The 20,877-nt window shown below is 40.9% G+C and overlaps 1 protein-coding gene across 1 annotated transcript; it reads right to left on the bottom strand.

The window, feature by feature from the left end:
• Positions 1-10,755: 10,755 nt before the first annotated feature.
• Positions 10,756-13,726, bottom strand: LOC120977576 (cyclic nucleotide-gated olfactory channel-like). The gene is made up of 4 exons (XM_040405574.1): positions 13,716-13,726; positions 13,376-13,482; positions 11,580-12,343; positions 10,756-11,385 (listed from the first exon to the last, which is right to left on the bottom strand). The coding sequence occupies exons 1-4, from the start codon at positions 13,724-13,726 to the stop codon at positions 10,756-10,758; spliced, it is 1,512 nt and encodes a 503-aa protein (XP_040261508.1).
• Between the last annotated feature and the right edge of the window lie 7,151 nt (positions 13,727-20,877).

The following is a 20,877-nucleotide window of genomic DNA, read 5'->3' as shown; positions in this document are numbered from 1 at the left end:
AACCGAAAGCCTACAATTTATTAGTTTTGTCTAATCATATCCGCTAAGGGTTCTATAGCTATGGCGAATAATAGGGGGGATAGAGGACAACCCTGCCTAACACCCCTACCAATGTGTATTTTCTCAGAATATTCGCCATTCAATATTAACTTTGCGGAGACTTCGGTATATAATAGCTTAACCCAAGATATAAAATTGTCTCCGAATCCCATTCTCTTCAATGTAGCAAATAAAAAGGGCCATTCTATCGTATCAAAGGCTTTTGAGGCATCTATGGTTACCATCATACGTTCTCCACAATTCATGGACTCCAGCTGGATACCCATGAAGTATCTAATTATGTTATCACTTGTAGTTCTACCTGGCATAAAGCCCGACTGATCCTCATGAATGATCCCAGGCGCCACTCTCCCAAGTCTATTTGCCAGGATCCTTGCCAATATTTTATTATGGGTGTTAATTAATGAGATAGGGCGGTATGAATCCGGAAGCTCCGGGTCTTCCCCTGGTTTTAGTATTAAGGTTATTGAAGCTCCTCTCACAGAATCTGGGGGTTTTCCCAATACCCTCGAAACCATCCACATTATAAGCAATTTCGAGATTAGTACTTCTTTATATTGAGCATAAATTTCAAATCGAATACCATCTGTTCCTGGGGTCTTATTCTTAGTTATCTTGGACAGTGTTGCTTCTACTTCAGCCGAATCTAGGGGGGCTTCTAGGGTTTCTCTTTGATCAGTAGTTAAATTGGTGATAGTAATTTTCCCTAGGAACTGTTGTAGTTCCGTCGCACTTTTATTTATCTTACTACTGTAAATATCATTGAAGTATTCCCTAAGAAGCTCTATTTTGGCCATTTGTTCAACAGTTTTATGACCGGATTTATCTGTCAAACAGTAAATATATTTATTATTTTTAGTCTGAGTTGCCACCAGGGCAGTCAGTTTTTTGCCAGGTAGATGTGCATAAATATAATTGTCCCTTACATAATTCTCTTTTTGTTGTTCAGCCATTAAAAGCAAATCTTTTTCCAGTTCGGACACTTTATCTGTCTATTCTTTGTATTTTTGTGCTGTGGGGTTATCGATATATTTATTTTCAGCTTTTTCCACCTCACTTTCCAAATCCGTAATTTTTTTCCTTATGCCCTTCCTATATATTACAGTGTATTTTGTGATAATCCCTCTTATAAAGGCCTTTGCGACCTCCCATACCATATTATTCTTAGCTGAACCCTCGTTTACCTCAAAAAATTCCCTAATCTCTTTCAGTATCTTATCGTGAATACCCATTATATTAATCCATCCTATAGTTATATTCATCCTTTTATTTATTCTTTTTTTTGTTTTTATGTTTATAATAATTGAATTGTGATCTGAAATCCCACGTCGTCCATACCTGTTCTATGTCCTGTGCACCTTTATTATCCGTGAAAAACTAAATCAATCCGTGACAAACTCCTGTGAGTTTTGGAAAAACATGAATATCTTTTTAACTTTGGATACATTACCCTCCAAATATCGATCCAGCCCAATTCTGTTATAGTATCTTTTAATTTGGACCCTATAATTTTTGATTGAGGATTATTTTATCTACATCTGTCCATTTGGCCATCCATCACATTATTAAAGTCTCCCGTTACTAAAAGTGGTTTATCACCAGCCTTAAGTACAAACTCATTTATTTTTAATAGGACATCTGATCTAAAGGGAGGCGGTATATATACATTTGCAATAATCCATGCTCTACCTTCCAATATACAGTCCATGAGGACTAATAATAAAAATCAAAATAAATTCCCTTTCCCCAGTCCTCCTCTTACTTCCCCCCCAGGAGCGAACGCCGCAGCGGGCTGCAAAACCCTCCCTAACCAACCCTTCCTGAATGGCCCAGGATAACATCTAAACCTGGCCCTCTCTCTTGCATTTCTCCCTCCCAGATGTGCCCCAGCCCCATTTGTACCTCAAATTTTTATTTTGTTTTTAATCCATTCCCCCGCTGCTTCTGCTATATCAAAGAACCAGGTTTTATTCTCCCATTCAACTCTCAACTTAGCCGGATACATCATTGAATACTTTAAGTTATTTAGACGCAGCATTTTTTTACATCAATAAAATGGCTTCTTTCTCTCACTGTTGCTCTTGCATAATCGGAAAATAACATTATTGTTGTGCCCGCATATTCTAGCTTCCCTTTGTTTCTTGACCTGCGTATTACCTCCTCCTTATCCCTAACCGATAAGAAATTGATTATTATTGGTCGTGATCTTGTGCCAGGGAGGGGAAGCCTTGCGGTAGTCTATGAGCTTGCTCTATGAAGTTTTTAAAGTTTGAGATATCCTGACCCAGTTGCTCCCTTAGCCAAGTTTGTATAAAGCCACAAGGGTCTCGTCCCTCCACACCCTCCGGAAACCCCAGACATCTCAGGTTGGACCTCCTAGACCTTTTTTCCAGATCCAATAATTTATTTTTAAGTATTGTGTTTTCATCCTTTAACCCCTTAAGGACACATGACGTACCGGTACGGCATGTTTCCCGAGTCCTTAAGGACACATGACGTACCGGTACGTCATGGCTTTAAATAGCGATGCCGGCGCCGCGGGGGTTAATCGGAACGGGATGCCGGCTGAAATCATTCAGCCGGCATCCTGTAACAATGCAGGGGGGGGTCATTTGACCCCCCCGCATCGACGATCGCAGAAAACCGCAGGTCAATTCAGACCTGCGGTTTTCTGCGTTTCCGGTCCATTCGGGTGTCCTGTGACCCGATGAACCGGAAAAAGACTGCGATCGGTGGCGTAATTATACACCACCTATCGCAGTCCGAGGATTTGGAGAGGCGGTGCTGGCCCTGGTGCTGAACGCCGCTGTCCAGGGTGCTGATTGGTGCAGGGGAGAGAGGCGCGAGATTCAAACTTCCTGCGCTCCTCTCTCCCCTCCTCTTCCTGTCCAGCACCCTGACCGTGCAGCATCGTCCAGCACCAGCTCCTGTGTCCCCCTAATCGCCATCCATCACCCTCCTGCACCCATCGCCACCCAGGTAGGTTAGGGTCAGTGAGGGAGAGGCACCGTTAGGCAGGGAAAGAAGGGAAAAGTTAGAAAAAAAAAAGCACATTTATTCAAAACTTTTTTGTTTCAGCTTTCAGACCCCAGACCCCCCCTGCCACTTGCCCCCCCGCATCCCCCCCACCCCCCGCCCCCCCCCCACCACCAGCCCCCCCCCCACCACCAGCCCCACCAACCCCCCCCCCACCACCACTTTTTTTTTTTCTGCGTGCGCTGACTGTCCGGCACTCTTAGCGTCCGGCCACTGTTAGCGCATCGCCCGCCCCACCACCCCACCGACCGCTGATCAGCGTTGAACCGCTGATCAGCAAGTTTGAACTTTTTTTTTTTTTTTTTCCTAACACTTGCCCATTTTTTTTGCCTGGACTTTTTAGTACGTGAACACTCGTGCCCCCCCACACACGCACATAGAATAAAGGTTTACACGCACGCACATACACACGCACACACACACACCCATGGCCCGCCGGATGTTCTCGGTGGAGGAGGCATACGCCCAGATTGCCTCCGACTCCGAGAGCCCCAGTGAGGATGAGGATGACCCCACGTTCCTTTTGTCATCCGCATCCTCCTCATCATCATCGGATGACGATGAGCCACCAAGGCAGCGGAGACGCCGCCAGGCGGAGCCAGGGGCCCCACATGCTAGGGATCCTGTGGCCCACCCTAGTACGAGCCGCCCTGGGGTTCGTACTGGTTTCCCGGCCCACCAAATAAGCCCACCGGAGCCCCCTGCCGATGAACTTAGCTGGTGTCCCCCAGTGGACTTTGAGCCCGAGATTCCGGATTTTGCTGGCAATCCAGGAATCCAGATTCCCACAGTGGGGTTTACTGAAATGGACTTTTTTAGTTTTTTTTTCAGTAACCCACTGGTGAATCTGATGGTGGAGCAGACGAATCTGTACGCCCAACAGTTCGTCGCTCAAAACCCGGGCTCATTTTTGGCTAGACCCGGTGGCTGGACGCCGGTCAGTGCAGCCGAAATGAGGACATTTTGGGGCCTCGTGCTGCATATGGGTCTAGTGCAAAAACCCAGTGTCAGGCAATACTGGAGTGGGGACATACTCTACCAGACCCCACTGTACAGTACGGCCATGACACGCTCCCGGTTTGAGGCCATCCGGAAATGTCTGCATTATTCCGATAATGCAGCATGTCCCCCCCGAAGTGATCCTGCCTATGACCGGCTGTACAAGATACGGCCGGTCATCAATCACTTTGGGGCCAAATTCATGGAGGCCTACGTACCTGGAAGGGAGGTCGCGGTTGATGAGTCTCTCGTTGCGTTCAAGGGGAGACTCAGTTTCCGCCAATACATTCCCACAAAGCGGGCGAGGTATGGCGTGAAGCTATACAAAATTTGTGAGAGTACCTCAGGGTACACTTACAAATTTCGTGTGTACGAGGGGCGAGATTCCCGGATTCAACCACCAGAATGTCCCCCCACTCTGGGTGTTACCGGGAAACTCGTGTGGGACCTTATGTACCCACTGCTGGATAAGGGTTACCACTTGTACGTGGACAACTTTTATACCAGCATTCCCTTGTTCAGGTCCCTTGCCGCCAGATCCACGTTCGCTTGTGGGACCGTGCGGAAAAATCAACGCGGCCTCCCTGCCCACCCCCTCCAGGTACCCATCCCCAGGGGTGAGACTCGTGCCCTTACCAGTGGAAGCCTGTTGCTGGTCAGGTATAAGGACAAGAGGGATGTCCTTATGCTGTCCACAATCCACGGTAACAGCACCACCCCCGTCTCTGTGCGAGGTACCGCGGCAACGGTCCTCAAGCCCGATTGTATCGTCGCCTACAATCGGTATATGGGAGGAGTTGATCTCTCTGATCAAGTCCTCAAGCCATATAATGCCATGCGCAAAACCCGGGCATGGTACAAAAAAGTTGCGGTCTACATGGTACAGGTTGCCATGTACAACTCTTTTGTACTATCCCGAAGCGCTGGCAGCACAGGGACATTCCTCCAGTTCTATGAGGCAGTCCTCAAAGACCTGATCTTTTCGGACCGGGAAAGAGCAGGCCGGAGTACCTCGGGAACTGGAGGCGCCCGGATCGTCCCTGGCCAACACTTTCCAGGTGTGGTCCCCCATACTGGAAAGAAGGGACGAACCCAAAAAAGATGCAGAGTGTGTCACAAGAGGGGGATACGGAAGGACACCACCACTCAGTGTGACACGTGCCCCGATCATCCGGGCCTCTGCATTATCGATTGCTTCAGGGAGTATCACACTTCCATGGAGTACTAAATTTTTACAATCCCCAACAGTCCACTAGAGAACATAAAAAACTATGTCTCTCAGACTTTGGAGACACAGAAACAGTTTTTCTTTCCCCAAAAAATATTAGTTTTAGTGCAGGCATCCTCAAACTGCGGCCCTCCAGATGTTGTAAAACTATAACTCCCAGCATGCCCAGACAACCTACAGCCATCAGCAGGGCATGGTGGGAATTGTAGTTTTACAACATCTGGAGGGCCGCAGTTTTAGGATGCCTGCTTAGTGTCTCCAAAGTCTGAGAGCCATACATATTGGGCATCGTCGCGTGCGTAAAAGTCGTCGCTATAAAAATTACTTTTGACCAAACGCCTCGGATGAACGGTGTTAAAAATATAAAATAAAAACGGTGCCAAAACACCTATTTTTGGGCAAAATTTCAATTTGAATCCATTTTGCCGGTAATAAAGCAAGGGTTAACAGCCAAACAAAACTAAATATTTATTGCCCCGATTCTGTAGTTTGCAGAAACACCCCATATGTGGTCGTAAATGGCTATATAGCCGCACGGCAGGGCATAGAACGAAGGGAACTCCATATGGTTTCTGGAAGGCAGATTTTGATGGACAGTTTTTTTTTTGACACCATGTCCCATTAGAAGCCCCCCCTGATGTAGCCTAGACTAGAAACTCCAAAAAAGTGACCCCATCTAAGAAACTACACCCCTCAAGGTATTCAAAAGTTACTTTACAAACTATGTTAACCCTTTAGGTGTTCCACAAAACTAAATAGCGAATGTAGAAACAATTTTAGAATTTAATTTTTTTGTTACATTGCCTCAAAAAGAGTAATATAGAGCAACCAAAAATCAAATTTACCCCTAAAATAGTCCCAAAACAACAACCACCTTATCCCGTAGTTTCCTAGATGGGGTCACTTTTATGGAGTTTCTACTCTAGGGGTGCATCAGGGGGCTTGAAAGGGTACATGGTGTAAATAAACCAGTCCAGCAAAATCTGCCTTCCAAAAACCATATGGCGTTCCCCTTCTTCTATGTCCTGCCGTTTAGCCAAATAGTAGTTTACGACCACATATGGGGTGTTTCTGCAAACTACAGAATCAGGGCAACCCATTTTGAGTGTTGTTTGGCAGTTAACCCTTGTTTTACTCCTGGAAAAAATTGATTATATTGGAAAATTTTCCAAAAAATAGAAATTTCAAAATTGTTTCTCCATCTGCCATTAACTCTTGTGGAACACCTAAAGGGTTAACAAAGTTTGTAAACCCAGTTTTGAATACCTTGAGGGGTGTACTTTCTTAGATGGAGTCACTTTTTTGAAATTTCTATTCTAGGGGTGCAACAGGGGGCTTCAAATGGGACATGGTATAAACAAAACCAGTCCTGCCAAATCTGCCTTCCAAAACCCATATGGTGTTCCCCTCCTTCTATGTGCTACCGTTCGGCCAAACAGTAGTTTACGACCACATATGGGGTGTTTTTGCAAACTACAGAATCAGGGCAACCCATTTTGAGTGTTGTTTGGCAGTTAACCCTTGTTTTACTCCTGGAAAAAATTGATTATATTGGAAAATTTTCCAAAAAATAGAAATTTCAAAATTGTTTCTCCATCTGCCATTAACTCTTGTGGAACACCTAAAGGGTTAACAAAGTTTGTAAACCCAGTTTTGAATACCTTGAGGGGTGTACTTTCTTAGATGGAGTCACTTTTTTGAAATTTCTATTCTAGGGGTGCAACAGGGGGCTTCAAATGGGACATGGTATAAACAAAACCAGTCCTGCCAAATCTGCCTTCCAAAACCCATATGGTGTTCCCCTCCTTCTATGTGCTACCGTTCGGCCAAACAGTAATTTACGACCACATATGGGGTGTTTTTGCAAACTACAGAATCAGGGCAACCCATTTTGAGTGTTGTTTGGCAGTTAACCCTTGTTTTACTCCTGGAAAAAATTGATTATATTGGAAAATTTTCCAAAAAATAGAAATTTCAAAATTGTTTCTCCATCTGCCATTAACTCTTGTGGAACACCTAAAGGGTTAACAAAGTTTGTAAACCCAGTTTTGAATACCTTGAGGGGTGTACTTTCTTAGATGGAGTCACTTTTTTGAAATTTCTATTCTAGGGGTGCAACAGGGGGCTTCAAATGGGACATGGTATAAACAAAACCAGTCCTGCCAAATCTGCCTTCCAAAACCCATATGGTGTTCCCCTCCTTCTATGTGCTACCGTTCGGCCAAACAGTAGTTTACGACCACATATGGGGTGTTTTTGCAAACTACAGAATCAGGGCAACCCATTTTGAGTGTTGTTTGGCAGTTAACCCTTGTTTTACTCCTGGAAAAAATTGATTATATTGGAAAATTTTCCAAAAAATAGAAATTTCAAAATTGTTTCTCCATCTGCCATTAACTCTTGTGGAACACCTAAAGGGTTAACAAAGTTTGTAAACCCAGTTTTGAATACCTTGAGGGGTGTACTTTCTTAGATGGAGTCACTTTTTTGAAATTTCTATTCTAGGGGTGCAACAGGGGGCTTCAAATGGGACATGGTATAAACAAAACCAGTCCTGCCAAATCTGCCTTCCAAAACCCATATGGTGTTCCCCTCCTTCTATGTGCTACCGTTCGGCCAAACAGTAGTTTACGACCACATATGGGGTGTTTTTGCAAACTACAGAATCAGGGCAACCCATTTTGAGTGTTGTTTGGCAGTTAACCCTTGTTTTACTCCTAGAAAAAATTGATTATATTGGAAAATTTTCCAAAAAAAAGAAATTTCAAAATTGTTTCTCCATCTGCCATTAACTCTTGTGGAAGACCTAAAGGGTTAATAAAGTTTGAAAAAACAGTTTTGAATACCTTGAGGGGTGTAGTTTCTAGAATGGGGTCATTTTTGGGAGGTTTCTATTATCTAAGCCTCACAAAGTGACTTCAAACCTGAACTGGTCCATATAAAGTGGGATTTTGAAGATTTCTGAAAATTTCAAAATTTGCTTCTAAACTTCTAAGCCTTGTAACATCCCCAAAAAATAAAATATCATTCCCAAAATGCTACAAACATGAAGTAGACATATGGGGAATGTAAAGTCATCACAATTTTTGGGGGTATTACTATGTATTACAGAAGTAGAGAAACTGAAAGTTTGAAATTTGCTAATTTTTCAAAATTTTTGGTAAAAATTTTATTTTTTTATGCAAAAAAATTAACTTTTTTGACCCAATTTTAGCAGTGACATGAAGTACAATATGTGACGAAAAAACAATCTCAGAACGGCCTGGGTAAGTCAAAGCGTTTAAAAGTTATGAGCACTTAAAGTGACACTGGTCAGATTTGCAAAAAATGGCCTGGTCCTTAAGGTGAAATAGGGCTGTGTCCTTAAGGGGTTAAAATAGTTTTTTCTTTAACTATTGCCTGCAGTAGGTCCTCAGAACTAGATGTTCTCTTCTCTACCTCTAGTAGCCTTTCTTTATATTTTTTTCAAATCCGTCCTGAGGAATCCCACCGCCTCTTTGATATTTCCAGTCTGGAGAGAGAGGTCCTGTATTGCCAGATTGCATTTTTTTATTTCTTGAAATATATCCTGCAAGCTGGGCACCTGTTCCTCCTAAATAGGAGCTATTTTCTCTGCCTCTTTTAACTGTTTATTTCCGCTCTCCCCAGGCTGGAATTCAACAGCAGATAGTCTATTAGTAGCGTTCTCTATCAAACTAGGAGGTTCCCCCCCCCCCCCTGGATTTGGGATATATCATCCTTCTTCTTCCTAGGGGGGCTAATCTGTCCGCTTGTATTGATCAGCAGTTGTTGTTTCAATCTTTCTGTCCGCTTAAACATTGGAGAGATCGAAGTATTTAATTTTGATTGGGTTTTCCCCTTTTTTCCTGCCCCCTGTCTAGACATTTCAGAACTTTTTTTTTTTTTCCCTTTCCTCCTTTCTTCCCCTGTCCTTGCTTCCCCTTTTCTTCCCTTTCCTTTCCTTCCTCTTCCTTCTTTCTTTTTATCGCATGTGTGCGGGCGCACGTCGGTGATGCACGCGCCTCCCTCCCAGCTGATGGGCTCCCAGCTCATGTGAGATGCCGTTCCGCCTGTTGCCTTGCTCCCCTGCTGCCTTCCTGACCTGCTTCTAATCCGACCTGTGTACCTGCTACCAAGTCGTCCTGTTCTGACGAGTGTGAGACGTTGTCTTTGGAACCGGAGAAATGGAGCTGAGCATAGATGCAGATAAGGGGATCGGATGTGAGAGGAGAGGACTGCTGTGCTGGTGCGACTGCCTGAATTTCACCGCCCCCCCTTTCCCCTCCCTGGACGAGAACCGAGTCGAGGTGAGATGTATAGATTCCGCTGTCGGACTGGAGTTTTGATGGTTAAACAGGCGGACATGTCGAGGCGAGGCAAGTTCGCTTCAAGTGGGTAATCGCTGAGGGGAACTGAGGTCGCCGAAAAACGATCCTAAAAGTTCATCTCTGGGATTCGGTCGCCCCCCCCATCCCCTGATAGCTTACACCCAGAAGACAAGCCTGAATTACGGTGTTGGAGGGGGCGGGTCATTGTGGCAGACGGAATCTGCGCACGGCATCTCAGGTTCTTTAAGTCTGAGAAAGAGAGGCGCTAATCCTGAGTTTTGAAACAGGGGCAGGGGGCTACACACCCTAAAAATTAGACGGGATGCCAGTCAGGCAAAGTTAAAACGAGGAGGCCTGCTAAAAAGTCTGATCCCGGGGGTGTAAATACTCAGTTATTAATGCTGGAATATATGATAGTGCGCTTCTTGAACTTGTGTAATTGGAAGATAAGAACCTGTGGTGGTGACCTCTACCCCTCCCCCCGAGGGCAAACTAGTCCGTTGTTATCGGAATTTTAAGAAGATTAGAGGACCGAAAGATTCCGGACGTTCTGGACCTTTCTCCTCTCCCTGCTCCCTTTTATATGTACAGCAGTAATACTCCTTGTCCCCCCTATTAATACCACTAATAATGCCTGGGACTAATCTGACCTGTTATAACTGCACTGCTTGATCGGATTGTACTGTGGGCCTACAGCCTGGTGAATAGCCAGGCCTAGGTGCTATTGAGGAACTGCACTTGAATGAACTACTGCATGAACCATTAACAACTAATAATGTTTGGGACTAACTTGAATTGTTATAAGTGCAGTGTCTGATCTGGCTGTATTGTAGGTTACCCAGGCTGAGGTGGTGTTGAGGAACTGCACTGGAATGAATTACTGCATGAATTACTAATAACCAATAATGTTAATTGAATGAACCACTGACTAATATATGAACATTTGAACTGCTTATATTACTTTATCAACCAGATGATTGTAAACAGTATATGAATTGCTGACGGTTATATAGGTGGTAGCAGAAAAAGGAAGGGGGGGGAGGGAAGGGGGGAAGGAAAGGGAATAAAAGATAAGCCATTTATATGAAAGGAAAAAAAACTTTGTTAGGCATCACTTTTTCCCTCCATGTCATCAGAGGATATCTCACCACCTTGTAAGTCTTTTAATCTTCCCTCTAAAAAAGTGACCCTTTGTTTGAGGTTCTGCTGCGCATCACTATATTCTCGAAGCAAACGGGCAAATCGAGTGTGCAGCATGTCCAAATTGGACTCTAGGAGCTCTAATTTCTCTTCTGTAGATTTACCATTCATTGCATTTTTCTCCTTTGTTTCATCAAGTAGGCCCTCTTTTACAAGTATTTCTTTTCCTCTTTCTTCAAGAATCTTTTTAGCATCTGGATATTCTACTAATGCCTCCATTAGATCATCTTTTGAAAGGCAGAAAAGGTCAGAGTAACCAAGGCTACGAATGCTAGCTGTCCGGCGGTTGCCCATCTTGCTCCCTTCAATATTTAAAATACTAATCTCACCAAAGCAACTCCCTGAAGTTAAAATAGCATATTGAGTAATTCCATCTTCCCCAACAACAGCTAGTTTTCCTTCCTTGATTATGTACATTTCCCGACCTATATCCCCTTTCCGACAGATGTAATCTCCTGGGCTGAAAACCTGAGGTCTCAGTTTAAGAACCAACTCCACTAGGAGGCCTGCTTCACAATTTTGAAAAATGCGTACCTGAAAAATATCAATGTATAGATCAGAGATGGAAGAGGATTTACATAACTAATATACAACAAACTAAAGGACAATAATGATCTTTATACAAGTAACATAACACTTGCACATGTTGTCCTCTCATATACTGCAAGAGATATTGAATACAAAATTCCAAAACAATTATAGAGATGGAGGATTTAGCAGCAACTTACCTTCCTTAGTGTCTCCAGATGAACATTTATTGCAATCTCAGCCCTAAGTTTGTCAGGCAGATTTTTCAGCACTTCTCTTTCATCTACTGTCTTTTTGTTGGTCCAAAGGTAATCAAACCACCTGATAACTTTGGCCTCCAAATCTTTGCTTACCTTTCTAAATTGCATATAGTGTTTTATAGCATCTATTTTAGCCTGAAACTCAGCCCTGGTTGCATTCATGTTCGAGATCATAGAACCAACATTTCCTACAATAGTAGCAAAGATCAAAACACCAACCAAAAAGTCAAAGATGACAAAAAGGTACTCTGTGTCTGTGACTGGAGGAGGGGTTTCTCCAATTGTAGTGAGTGTTAAAGTAGACCAGTATAAACAGTAGACATATTCACGTGTCAGATAACCATAGGCAGGATCAGTAACATTAGGGTAAACCCATGTGTCCACACCAAAACCAATTGCTTTAGATATAGCATAATAAATGCAAGCATTCCAGTGGATAATGAGTAGAATGTATAGCACTAGATTGAATATTCTGAAAATGTTTGGATAACTAGTTCGAGTCTCAGTCTGGTCAAAACATTCAAACATGCGTGGGAAATGTAGTAATCGGTTAAAGCGAAGCTCTGGGCGGTGAATCCCAAGCCCAAGGTAACCCAAGTCTGTGGGAAGTATAGAGATGACATCTAATTTGAACTGCAAGGTTTGTATATAACTGTCACTGAGCATCTTGGGATCTCTGACAAGTAGTCCTTGCTCTAAGAATCCTAAAAACAGGAGAGATTACAGGTCTGTAAGTTTGATACCTTTTTAAATTGTTCATTTTAGTAGTTTTCATTTGCTCGTTGCAACAGCACATGAAGACATTGTGACTGTGACCATGTCTTAAAATTAGTACAGTTCAGGCACTAAACATTGTCAAGTAAACATTTGGTACACCTGTATGAGATCTATGTGAGCACTATAGACAAATTAGTGCAGTGGACTAACATCCCCTTCTTCCTTTTGTTCCCTCACCGTGTCAGTCTCCCATTCACATGATTTACCTTTCCAGTTTTAACCACTACTATGGCCTAATGTGGTTCTGATACTGTTAATGCTTCAAATAGCTATCCTTTTTATTTGCTTTATTCTTCAAAATATTTTTCATTTTATGCCTATAAGCACTTTGGGCCAGATTTATCATTAGCTCAAGTCAGAATAATGGAGTGAAAAAGTCACAAAAAAATGCGCAAACGCTAAAACTGCGCACAAATTTGCGACTTTTTCTGCTTTGCACTATGCTAGCCAGTTTTCTGAAAGTGGGCGTGTTTTCTTATGTAAATTAATCTCTAGACAGATTTACTATTGGGACTTTTTAAAAAGTCGCTAAAAAGTCGCAAAAAAATGCGCAATTTCACTCAGGTGAGGACCATACTTATCTTATGAGACTTTTTAATAGAACATGCGACTTTTTTGTAAAAACATGCAACTTTTTCGTAAAAACATGCGACTTTTGTAAAGCTGCTTACTGACGGATAAACTGCTACCATCAAACCACATTTATTACAGTCTTAAAGGGCCGATCATAAATCTGACTTGGCTAAAACTGACTTTAGCCATATGTGAAAGTGGAGTGAGCTGTCAGAGTAATGATAAATCTGGCCCTTTGAGCTATATTCCCAGCAGAATGTCTCTTGTCCCATATTTGTTTGATTCTGTATATCTTTTGTTATGCATGTATTGGATTGTTATAACAATTTTTGTTGTAAAACTACTGATTGTAAAATTGAATGAAAAATATTGAAAGCATAGATTACCTGTGCGAAATCGAATAATTATATCAATGATGTATATGATGTCAGAAACATAATCCAGTGTGAGCCACACTATAATATAACTGGTCTGAAGGTCATTAAAACACGCCCTAAAATAAAAAGAACAATTATCAATAATTACTGGAAGCCCAAGACTCTGATAATTTTTTTTTGTAATTTAACTAGTTCAATTAAAGTCATTGCCAAGTTATTTTTATTGATGACCTATGCTTGGTCATCAATATCGGATTGGCGGGGGACTGACACCCAGCACCCCTGCCGATCAGCTGGTTGATCAGAAAGGTACACGCTGTGCCAGTGCAGCCCTCACTTATTTGTTTACCTGCTCGCCATCGCAACCGCAGAGGTGAGCAGGTGTAACTACAAAAAACAGTCCCATTCACTTCTATGGCATGGCTCATTCCTATTCAAGTGCATATGAACGAGTTGTCCCATAGATGTGAATGGGAGGGGGGGTTCTTGTAGCTACACCTGCTCACCGCTGCTGTTGCAACAATGAAGAGAAGGCAGTGATGGCACAGCACGTGCCTTCTCTTCAACCAAATATATATCCACGGCACACTCATTAGCTGATCAATAGAATTTATTATGTTGTCAGCACCAACTTGGTGTATTGCATGACAGAAAAAATAGGGCCAACGTTTCGGTCCAACCTGGACCTTGATCACGGCCTATAAACAATATAGAAAAGATATATATATATTACAACAATCGGGTGCAAGACAACATTGAATGTAACAGTTATACAAAAAGAATAGTCCACATTTATATAGAAATACTGTAATGAGCCACAGGGGTGGGTTAGTCTGTCAAGAATAAAGAAAATGAGAAAAAATTATGAAAAATTATAGAAAATTAGAGGATGCAGGAGGAGTCTAGGCAAATGTAAATCGTATGTCATATCAAGCTTTATAGGAAATCCCAATCAAGGGTAGGGGATTGTATATTCTAATTGACAAATAGTAATATTAGTTATAGTATAGACCCATAAAAAGACTGACTCCAATTGCAGCTCAAAGATTCTATCATAGATATAGAGTATACAAATGTCAAATATATGCAGTGACCTTATGCTAACATATCAAAATACAAAAAGTAAATCGAGGTCTCAAAGCAAACAGACAGAAATAAAACCAAAAAGAAGGTGAAATAAACAGCATTGGACCATCATAATAGAAGTGTTACCTGCTATATCTGAAGCGATGTATACTCGTTGGTGGTACAGGGAGAACTGGCGATGCAGCGCCAGTTATAATGAGATTTCCTCGTGTTACTCGGCGTCTGACGTCACTGGTAGGTGCCTGGTATGTGTTTGGAACGCAAACATGCGACTGGCTTACAAATGGAACGCAAGGAGACCCGCGTTTCCATGTTTAAATTGCGCCCAATGTACTAATGTCAAGAAAGGCAATACTTCTTCTCATCCCCATTCTGGTAAAATTTATAATATCAAAGGATACTACACTTGTGCAACATCGTATGTGGTTTATATGATTAAATGTCCCTGCGGGCAAGCTTACATCGGCGAAACTTCTCAATCTATTCGTGATAGGAGAAGTAAGCATAAGTCCGATATTAGATGTAAAAAATCTGAACTTCCAATTCCTCATCATTTTTTGCAAATGCACCATACTGTGAGCCAGTTACAATTTCAAATTATAGATCACGTACCCATGCCAAGACGCGGTGGCAACCGTAAGCTTTTACTACAACAAAGAGAGTCCTTCTGGATCTATGAGCTCAAAACTATTTCACCATATGGACTTAACTGTGATTTTGATCTATTATTATGAATATAACATGTAAATGCGATGTCTTTTTGTATTATGTTCGTCATGACATACTAGACTGTATAATATCGTTACAAGTGTAATAATTATACTAGCTTTATGCTATTATCAATCAATAATTTCTCAAATAATTTTCCATTTTTTCTCCTTATTTAGACATGCTGAACTATAGGTTTGGGTATGCTTATTAATTTATTATTCTCTATGTTCTAATATATACTAATCTTGTCTATATTTAATTTTATAACTAATCATGATTGATTAACATGATGGATGACAATGTATATTATGTATATGGATAATGATGGAAGATTAACTTTATGTAATTCCTTAGTTCTATTAATTCTATAATATCCATGATGATTGATAGTGTTATACTTAGAAGAAAGATGACTGTTATTATGAAATTGTGATTTATGATATATATACAGATTGGCCAGACTTGATGAGTGTGCCATATTACTAAATCTTTATTCTATAGTATTTGTTTCAATTCTCTCTTCATCTTCCATTGGACTTATATGGAACTCTTTAACCTGCAACAATTTTACTGGCATTATCAGCTTCCCATGTGAAGCGAATGCTCAGTGGTGATACAGTGGCTGAATCTTCATATACAGCGTCCGGCGCTCGATTTGGCTATCCGACGCACCAGTCTGACGTCATCTGTATGCGCGCGGGTCTCCTTGCGTTCCATTTGTAAGCCAGTCGCATGTTTGCGTTCCAAACACATACCAGGCACCTACCAGTGACGTCAGACGCCGAGTAACACGAGGGAATCTCACTATAACTGGCGCTGCATCGCCAGTTCTCCCTGTACCACCAACGAGTATACATCGCTTCAGATATAGCAGGTAACACTTCTATTATGATGGTCAAATGCTGTTTATTTCACCTTCTTTTTGGTTTTATTTCTGTCTGTTTGCTTTGAGACCTCGATTTACTTTTTGTATTTTGATATGTTAGCATAAGGTCACTGCATATATTTGACATTTGTATACTCTATATCTATGATAGAATCTTTGAGCTGCAATTGGAGTCAGTCTTTTTATGGGTCTATACTATAACTAATATTACTATTTGTCAATTAGAATATACAATCCCCTACCCTTGATTGGGATTTCCTATAAAGCTTGATATGACATACGATTTACATTTGCCTAGACTCCTCCTGCATCCTCTAATTTTCTATAATTTTTCATAATTTTTTCTCATTTTCTTTATTCTTGACAGACTAACCCACCCCTGTGGCTCATTACAGTATTTCTATATAAATGTGGACTATTCTTTTTGTATAACTGTTACATTCAATGTTGTCTTGCACCCGATTGTTGTAATATATATATATATATCTTTTCTATATTGTTTATAGGCCGTGATCAAGGTCCAGGTTGGACCGAAACGTTGGCCCTATTTTTTCTGTCATGCAATACACCAAGTTGGTGCTGACAACATAATAAATTCTATTGATCAGCTAATGAGTGTGCCGTGGATATATATTTGATTGATATTGTGACGTGACTGTCCCTCCATTGAGCACCTCCCTGGGATTCATATTCCCCTATTCAAACGGTGTGCCTTCCAAAATTTGAATTTATCTATATTTTTGTGGAACTGTGCACCCGTCTTCATGTCTACTACGACTTTTTCTTATGACAATGCCACAGCTGATGGGATCATCTCTCAAGTAACAGCTTCAAGTGACTTATTACATATTTCACATAGTGAGGTTAAATCCAGGGACCTGGAACGGGAATCAAAGAAGCTCATTGGCTCTGAACTCCATTGTGCCACATTGGCCGAATATTATAAGAGTGGGCTGATACCACGCGGCCTGAGAGTTCATTTAAGACCTAATCTTTTTTCTACTAATAAAGATTATTGCGACAAATTCGAAACAATATTAAATAAATGTTCCATGGACATTATTGTCCTTAGCATTGATTTTTTTACAGAAATCTATTGTTGAATCAAAAGAAAAAATCTTTTTTATTGAAACCCAACTCTCAGCAACCATTTCTCCCCAGGACCGCACTGACCTTAAAAATAAAACTGAAAAAATCCTAGAGGATCATCGCAAATATATAGAACAGACCAAAAGATCCAAATATATCCGTGATACAGAAGACTATCAGCTGAACCGTGTCTACAGGTGGCAATGGCAAGAACCGAATACCTATGGCCACTATTCTTATGCGGATTATGCGTCCTCTTCTTCTGGCAGCGAGAAACCGACATACCGACAACAACGTTTTTTCAACCGGCGAGGCAACCGCTCCCGTCGCAAACAAAGAGGATACGGAGGGGACGACATTCTAACCGAAACAGAGACACCTCCCATGCAGATCCGGTCTCAGGTAGTGACCTTGTAATCAATATTTCTTCTAGAACTCTATCTCCTGCTGAAATAATGGTTCTCTCCAAAGGACTCTCTTATTGTCCCATTGCCTCCTTACATCATTTTGATCTCATGCAAGATTTAAATAGATTCTATCGTTCACTGCGGTTAAAAGTCCATTTCTTTTCATCCACCTCTACTGATAGAGTTACGAGTCAGGACAGATTATCCATTTTGAATTTGGGCCTTAGATCCAGAAGCAACTTTATGCCCCCTAAATTTAATCATAGTGTTGAAGCATTTATTGATTTGGTTGACAGAGAAATACGCACAGTATTGGATGCACAGAAACGTGGTACATTTCCAACAACAGGTAATTTATCTAGTATAGAAACTACAGCCCTCCGAATGTTAATGCAGGACGCCAATATTACAATTAAACCCGCCGATAAGGGCGGCGCCATAGTCGTTATGGACACTAAATATTACATCAATGAAATAGAGACCCAACTTGCAGATACAGATACTTATGAGCCAATTTCATTTAATCCTACCTATAAAATCCAAAAGGAAATTAATTCCTTTTTGGACTCAGCATTACAACAGGGGATTATCGATAAGGCCACATTTAATTATTTACATAATGAATATCCTATAATGCCAGTAATGTATACACTGCCAAAAATACATAAAAACTTGGATCAGCCACCTGGCCGACCGATTGTGGCCTCTACTAATTCATTATTATCACCATAATCTATTTATCTCGAAAAAATTCTAACTCCATTGATCAAACAAACAGATTCATTTTTGCTAGACACGAGTCATTTTTTAGATATTATTTCTCAAATTGGCCCACTGGCAGATGAGTCCTTTCTGGTGACATTAGATGTTTGCAGCCTTTACACCTCCATACCTCATGATGGGGGTGTACAGGCAGTATCCAGTCTACTTCAATCCTCGCCATTATCTATTGAACAACAGAATTTCTGTATTGGATTACTACAGTTAGTGTTACGGCGCAACTACTTTATGTTCGGCGATAATTATTATATTCAGCGGAAGGGCACAGCAATGGGGGCTAATGTAGCCCCCCCCCATATGCGAATGCATATATGGAAAATTTTGAAACACTATATGTATACTCCCATTCAATTTTTAAGCAACATTGTAAAACATGGCGTCGTTATATTGACGATATCTTCCTGGTGTGGGAAGGCACTCGCGATTCGTTCGACCAATTTTTTCATTTTTTGAATAATACTATACCTGACCTAAAGTTCACTGTGACTATCAGTGAACATACTATCCATTTCTTGGATACGGCAATAACTAAAAATTCGGATGGCAGACTCAATGTAGATCTTTATAAAAAACCAACTGATAGAAATACTCTTCTTCTTTTTTCGAGTAACCATCCCCGCAATACTAAAACATCATTGCCTAAATCCCAATTTATGAGGGTCGGGCGAATCGTGAGTGAACCCCACACCAGGGAGATTCGTCTACGAGAAATGTCTCAAAGATTTCGTGCACGTGGCTATCCACAATCGCTTCTTGACACCGAGCTCAAAAAAGTAACTACTAACTTAGCCAAACCGATCAAACCGGTTTCTCCTCCACGCCTACCATTTATTACTACTTATCATTCTTTTGTACCGAAAATACATCAAATTATTCGTAAACACTGGCCCCTTCTCAATAAATTTCATCCCGATATTTTGGAATTTTCTTATCCTATGAGAATGTGTTATAAACGACCACGTAATTTGAAAGATTCTTTAGTACATGCCGATGTCGGCTCATTTAAACCCAAATTTATTCAACCAACTTTAGCTCCTTTGAAAAATGGTACGTTTCCATGTTTAAATTGCGCCGAATGTACTAATGTCAAGAAAGGCAATACTTTTTCTCATCCCCATTCTGGTAAAATTTATAATATCAAAGGATACTACACTTGTGCAACATCGTATGTGGTTTATATGATTAAATGTCCCTGCGGGCAAGCTTACATCGGCGAAACTTCTCAATCTATTCGTGATAGGATAAGTAAGCATAAGTCCGATATTAGATGTAAAAAATCTGAACTTCCAATTCCTCATCATTTTTTGCAAATGCACCATACTGTGAGCCAGTTACAATTTCAAATTATAGATCACGTACCCATGCCAAGACGCGGTGGCAACCGTAAGCTTTTACTACAACAAAGAGAGTCCTTCTGGATCTATGAGCTCAAAACTATTTCACCATATGGACTTAACCGTGATTTTGATCTATTATTATGAATATAATATGTAAATGCAATGTCTTTTTGTATTATGTTCGTCATGACATACTAGACTGTATAATATCGTTACAAGTGTAATAATTATACTAGCTTTATGCTATTATCCATCAATAATTTCTCAAATAATTTTCCATTTTTTCTCCTTATTTAGACACGCTGAACTATAGGTTTGGGTATGCTTATTAATTTATTATTCTTAATGTTCTAATATATACTAATCTTGTCTATATTTAATTTTATAACTAATCATGATTGATTAACATGATGGATGACAATGTATATTATGTATATGGATAATGATGGAAGATTAACATTATGTAATTCATTAGTTCTATTAATTCTATAATATCCATGATGATTGATAGTGTTATACTTAGAAGAAAGATGACTGTTATTATGAAATTGTGATTTATGATATATATACAGATTGGCCAGACTTGATGAGTGTGCCATATTACTAAATCTTTATTCTATAGTATTTGTTTCAATTCTCTCTTCATCTTCCATTGGACTTATATGGAGCTCTTTAACCTGCAACAATTTTACTGTTATTATCAGCTTCCCATGTGAAGCGAATGCTCAGTGGTGATACAGTGGCTGAATCTTCATATACAGCGTCCGGCGCTCGATTTGGCTATCCGACGCACCAGTCTGACGTCATCTGTATGCGCGCGGGTCTCCTTGCGTTCCATTTGTAAGCCAGTCGCATGTTTGCGTTCCAAACACATACCAGGCACCTACCAGTGACGTCAGACGCCGAGTAACACGAGGGAATCTCACTATAACTGGCGCTGCATCGCCAGTTCTCCCTGTACCACCAACGAGTATACATCGCTTCAGATATAGCAGGTAACACTTCTATTACGATGGTCCAATGCTGTTTATTTCACCTTCTTTTTGGTTTTATTTCTGTCTGTTTGCTTTGAGACCTCGATTTACTTTTTGTATTTTGATATGTTAGCATAAGGTCACTGCATATATTTGACATTTGTATACTCTATATCTATGATAGAATCTTTGAGCTGCAATTGGAGTCAGTCTTTTTATGGGTCTATACTATAACTAATAT

Source organism: Bufo bufo, chromosome 8, assembly GCF_905171765.1.
Source record: "Bufo bufo chromosome 8, aBufBuf1.1, whole genome shotgun sequence".
NCBI lineage: Eukaryota > Metazoa > Chordata > Amphibia > Anura > Bufonidae > Bufo > Bufo bufo.
This window is presented reverse-complemented; position numbering and strand designations above follow the sequence as displayed.

Bases quoted from the DNA above. Each gene is read 5' to 3' on its own strand.
- LOC120977576 (XM_040405574.1), bottom strand. The intron at 12,344-13,375 runs GTAATCTATGCT...TCCTGTTTTTAG, and splicing joins AATTATTCGATTTCGCACAG to GATTCTTAGAGCAAGGACTA. The intron at 11,386-11,579 runs GTAAGTTGCTGC...GATATTTTTCAG, and splicing joins ATCTGGAGACACTAAGGAAG to GTACGCATTTTTCAAAATTG.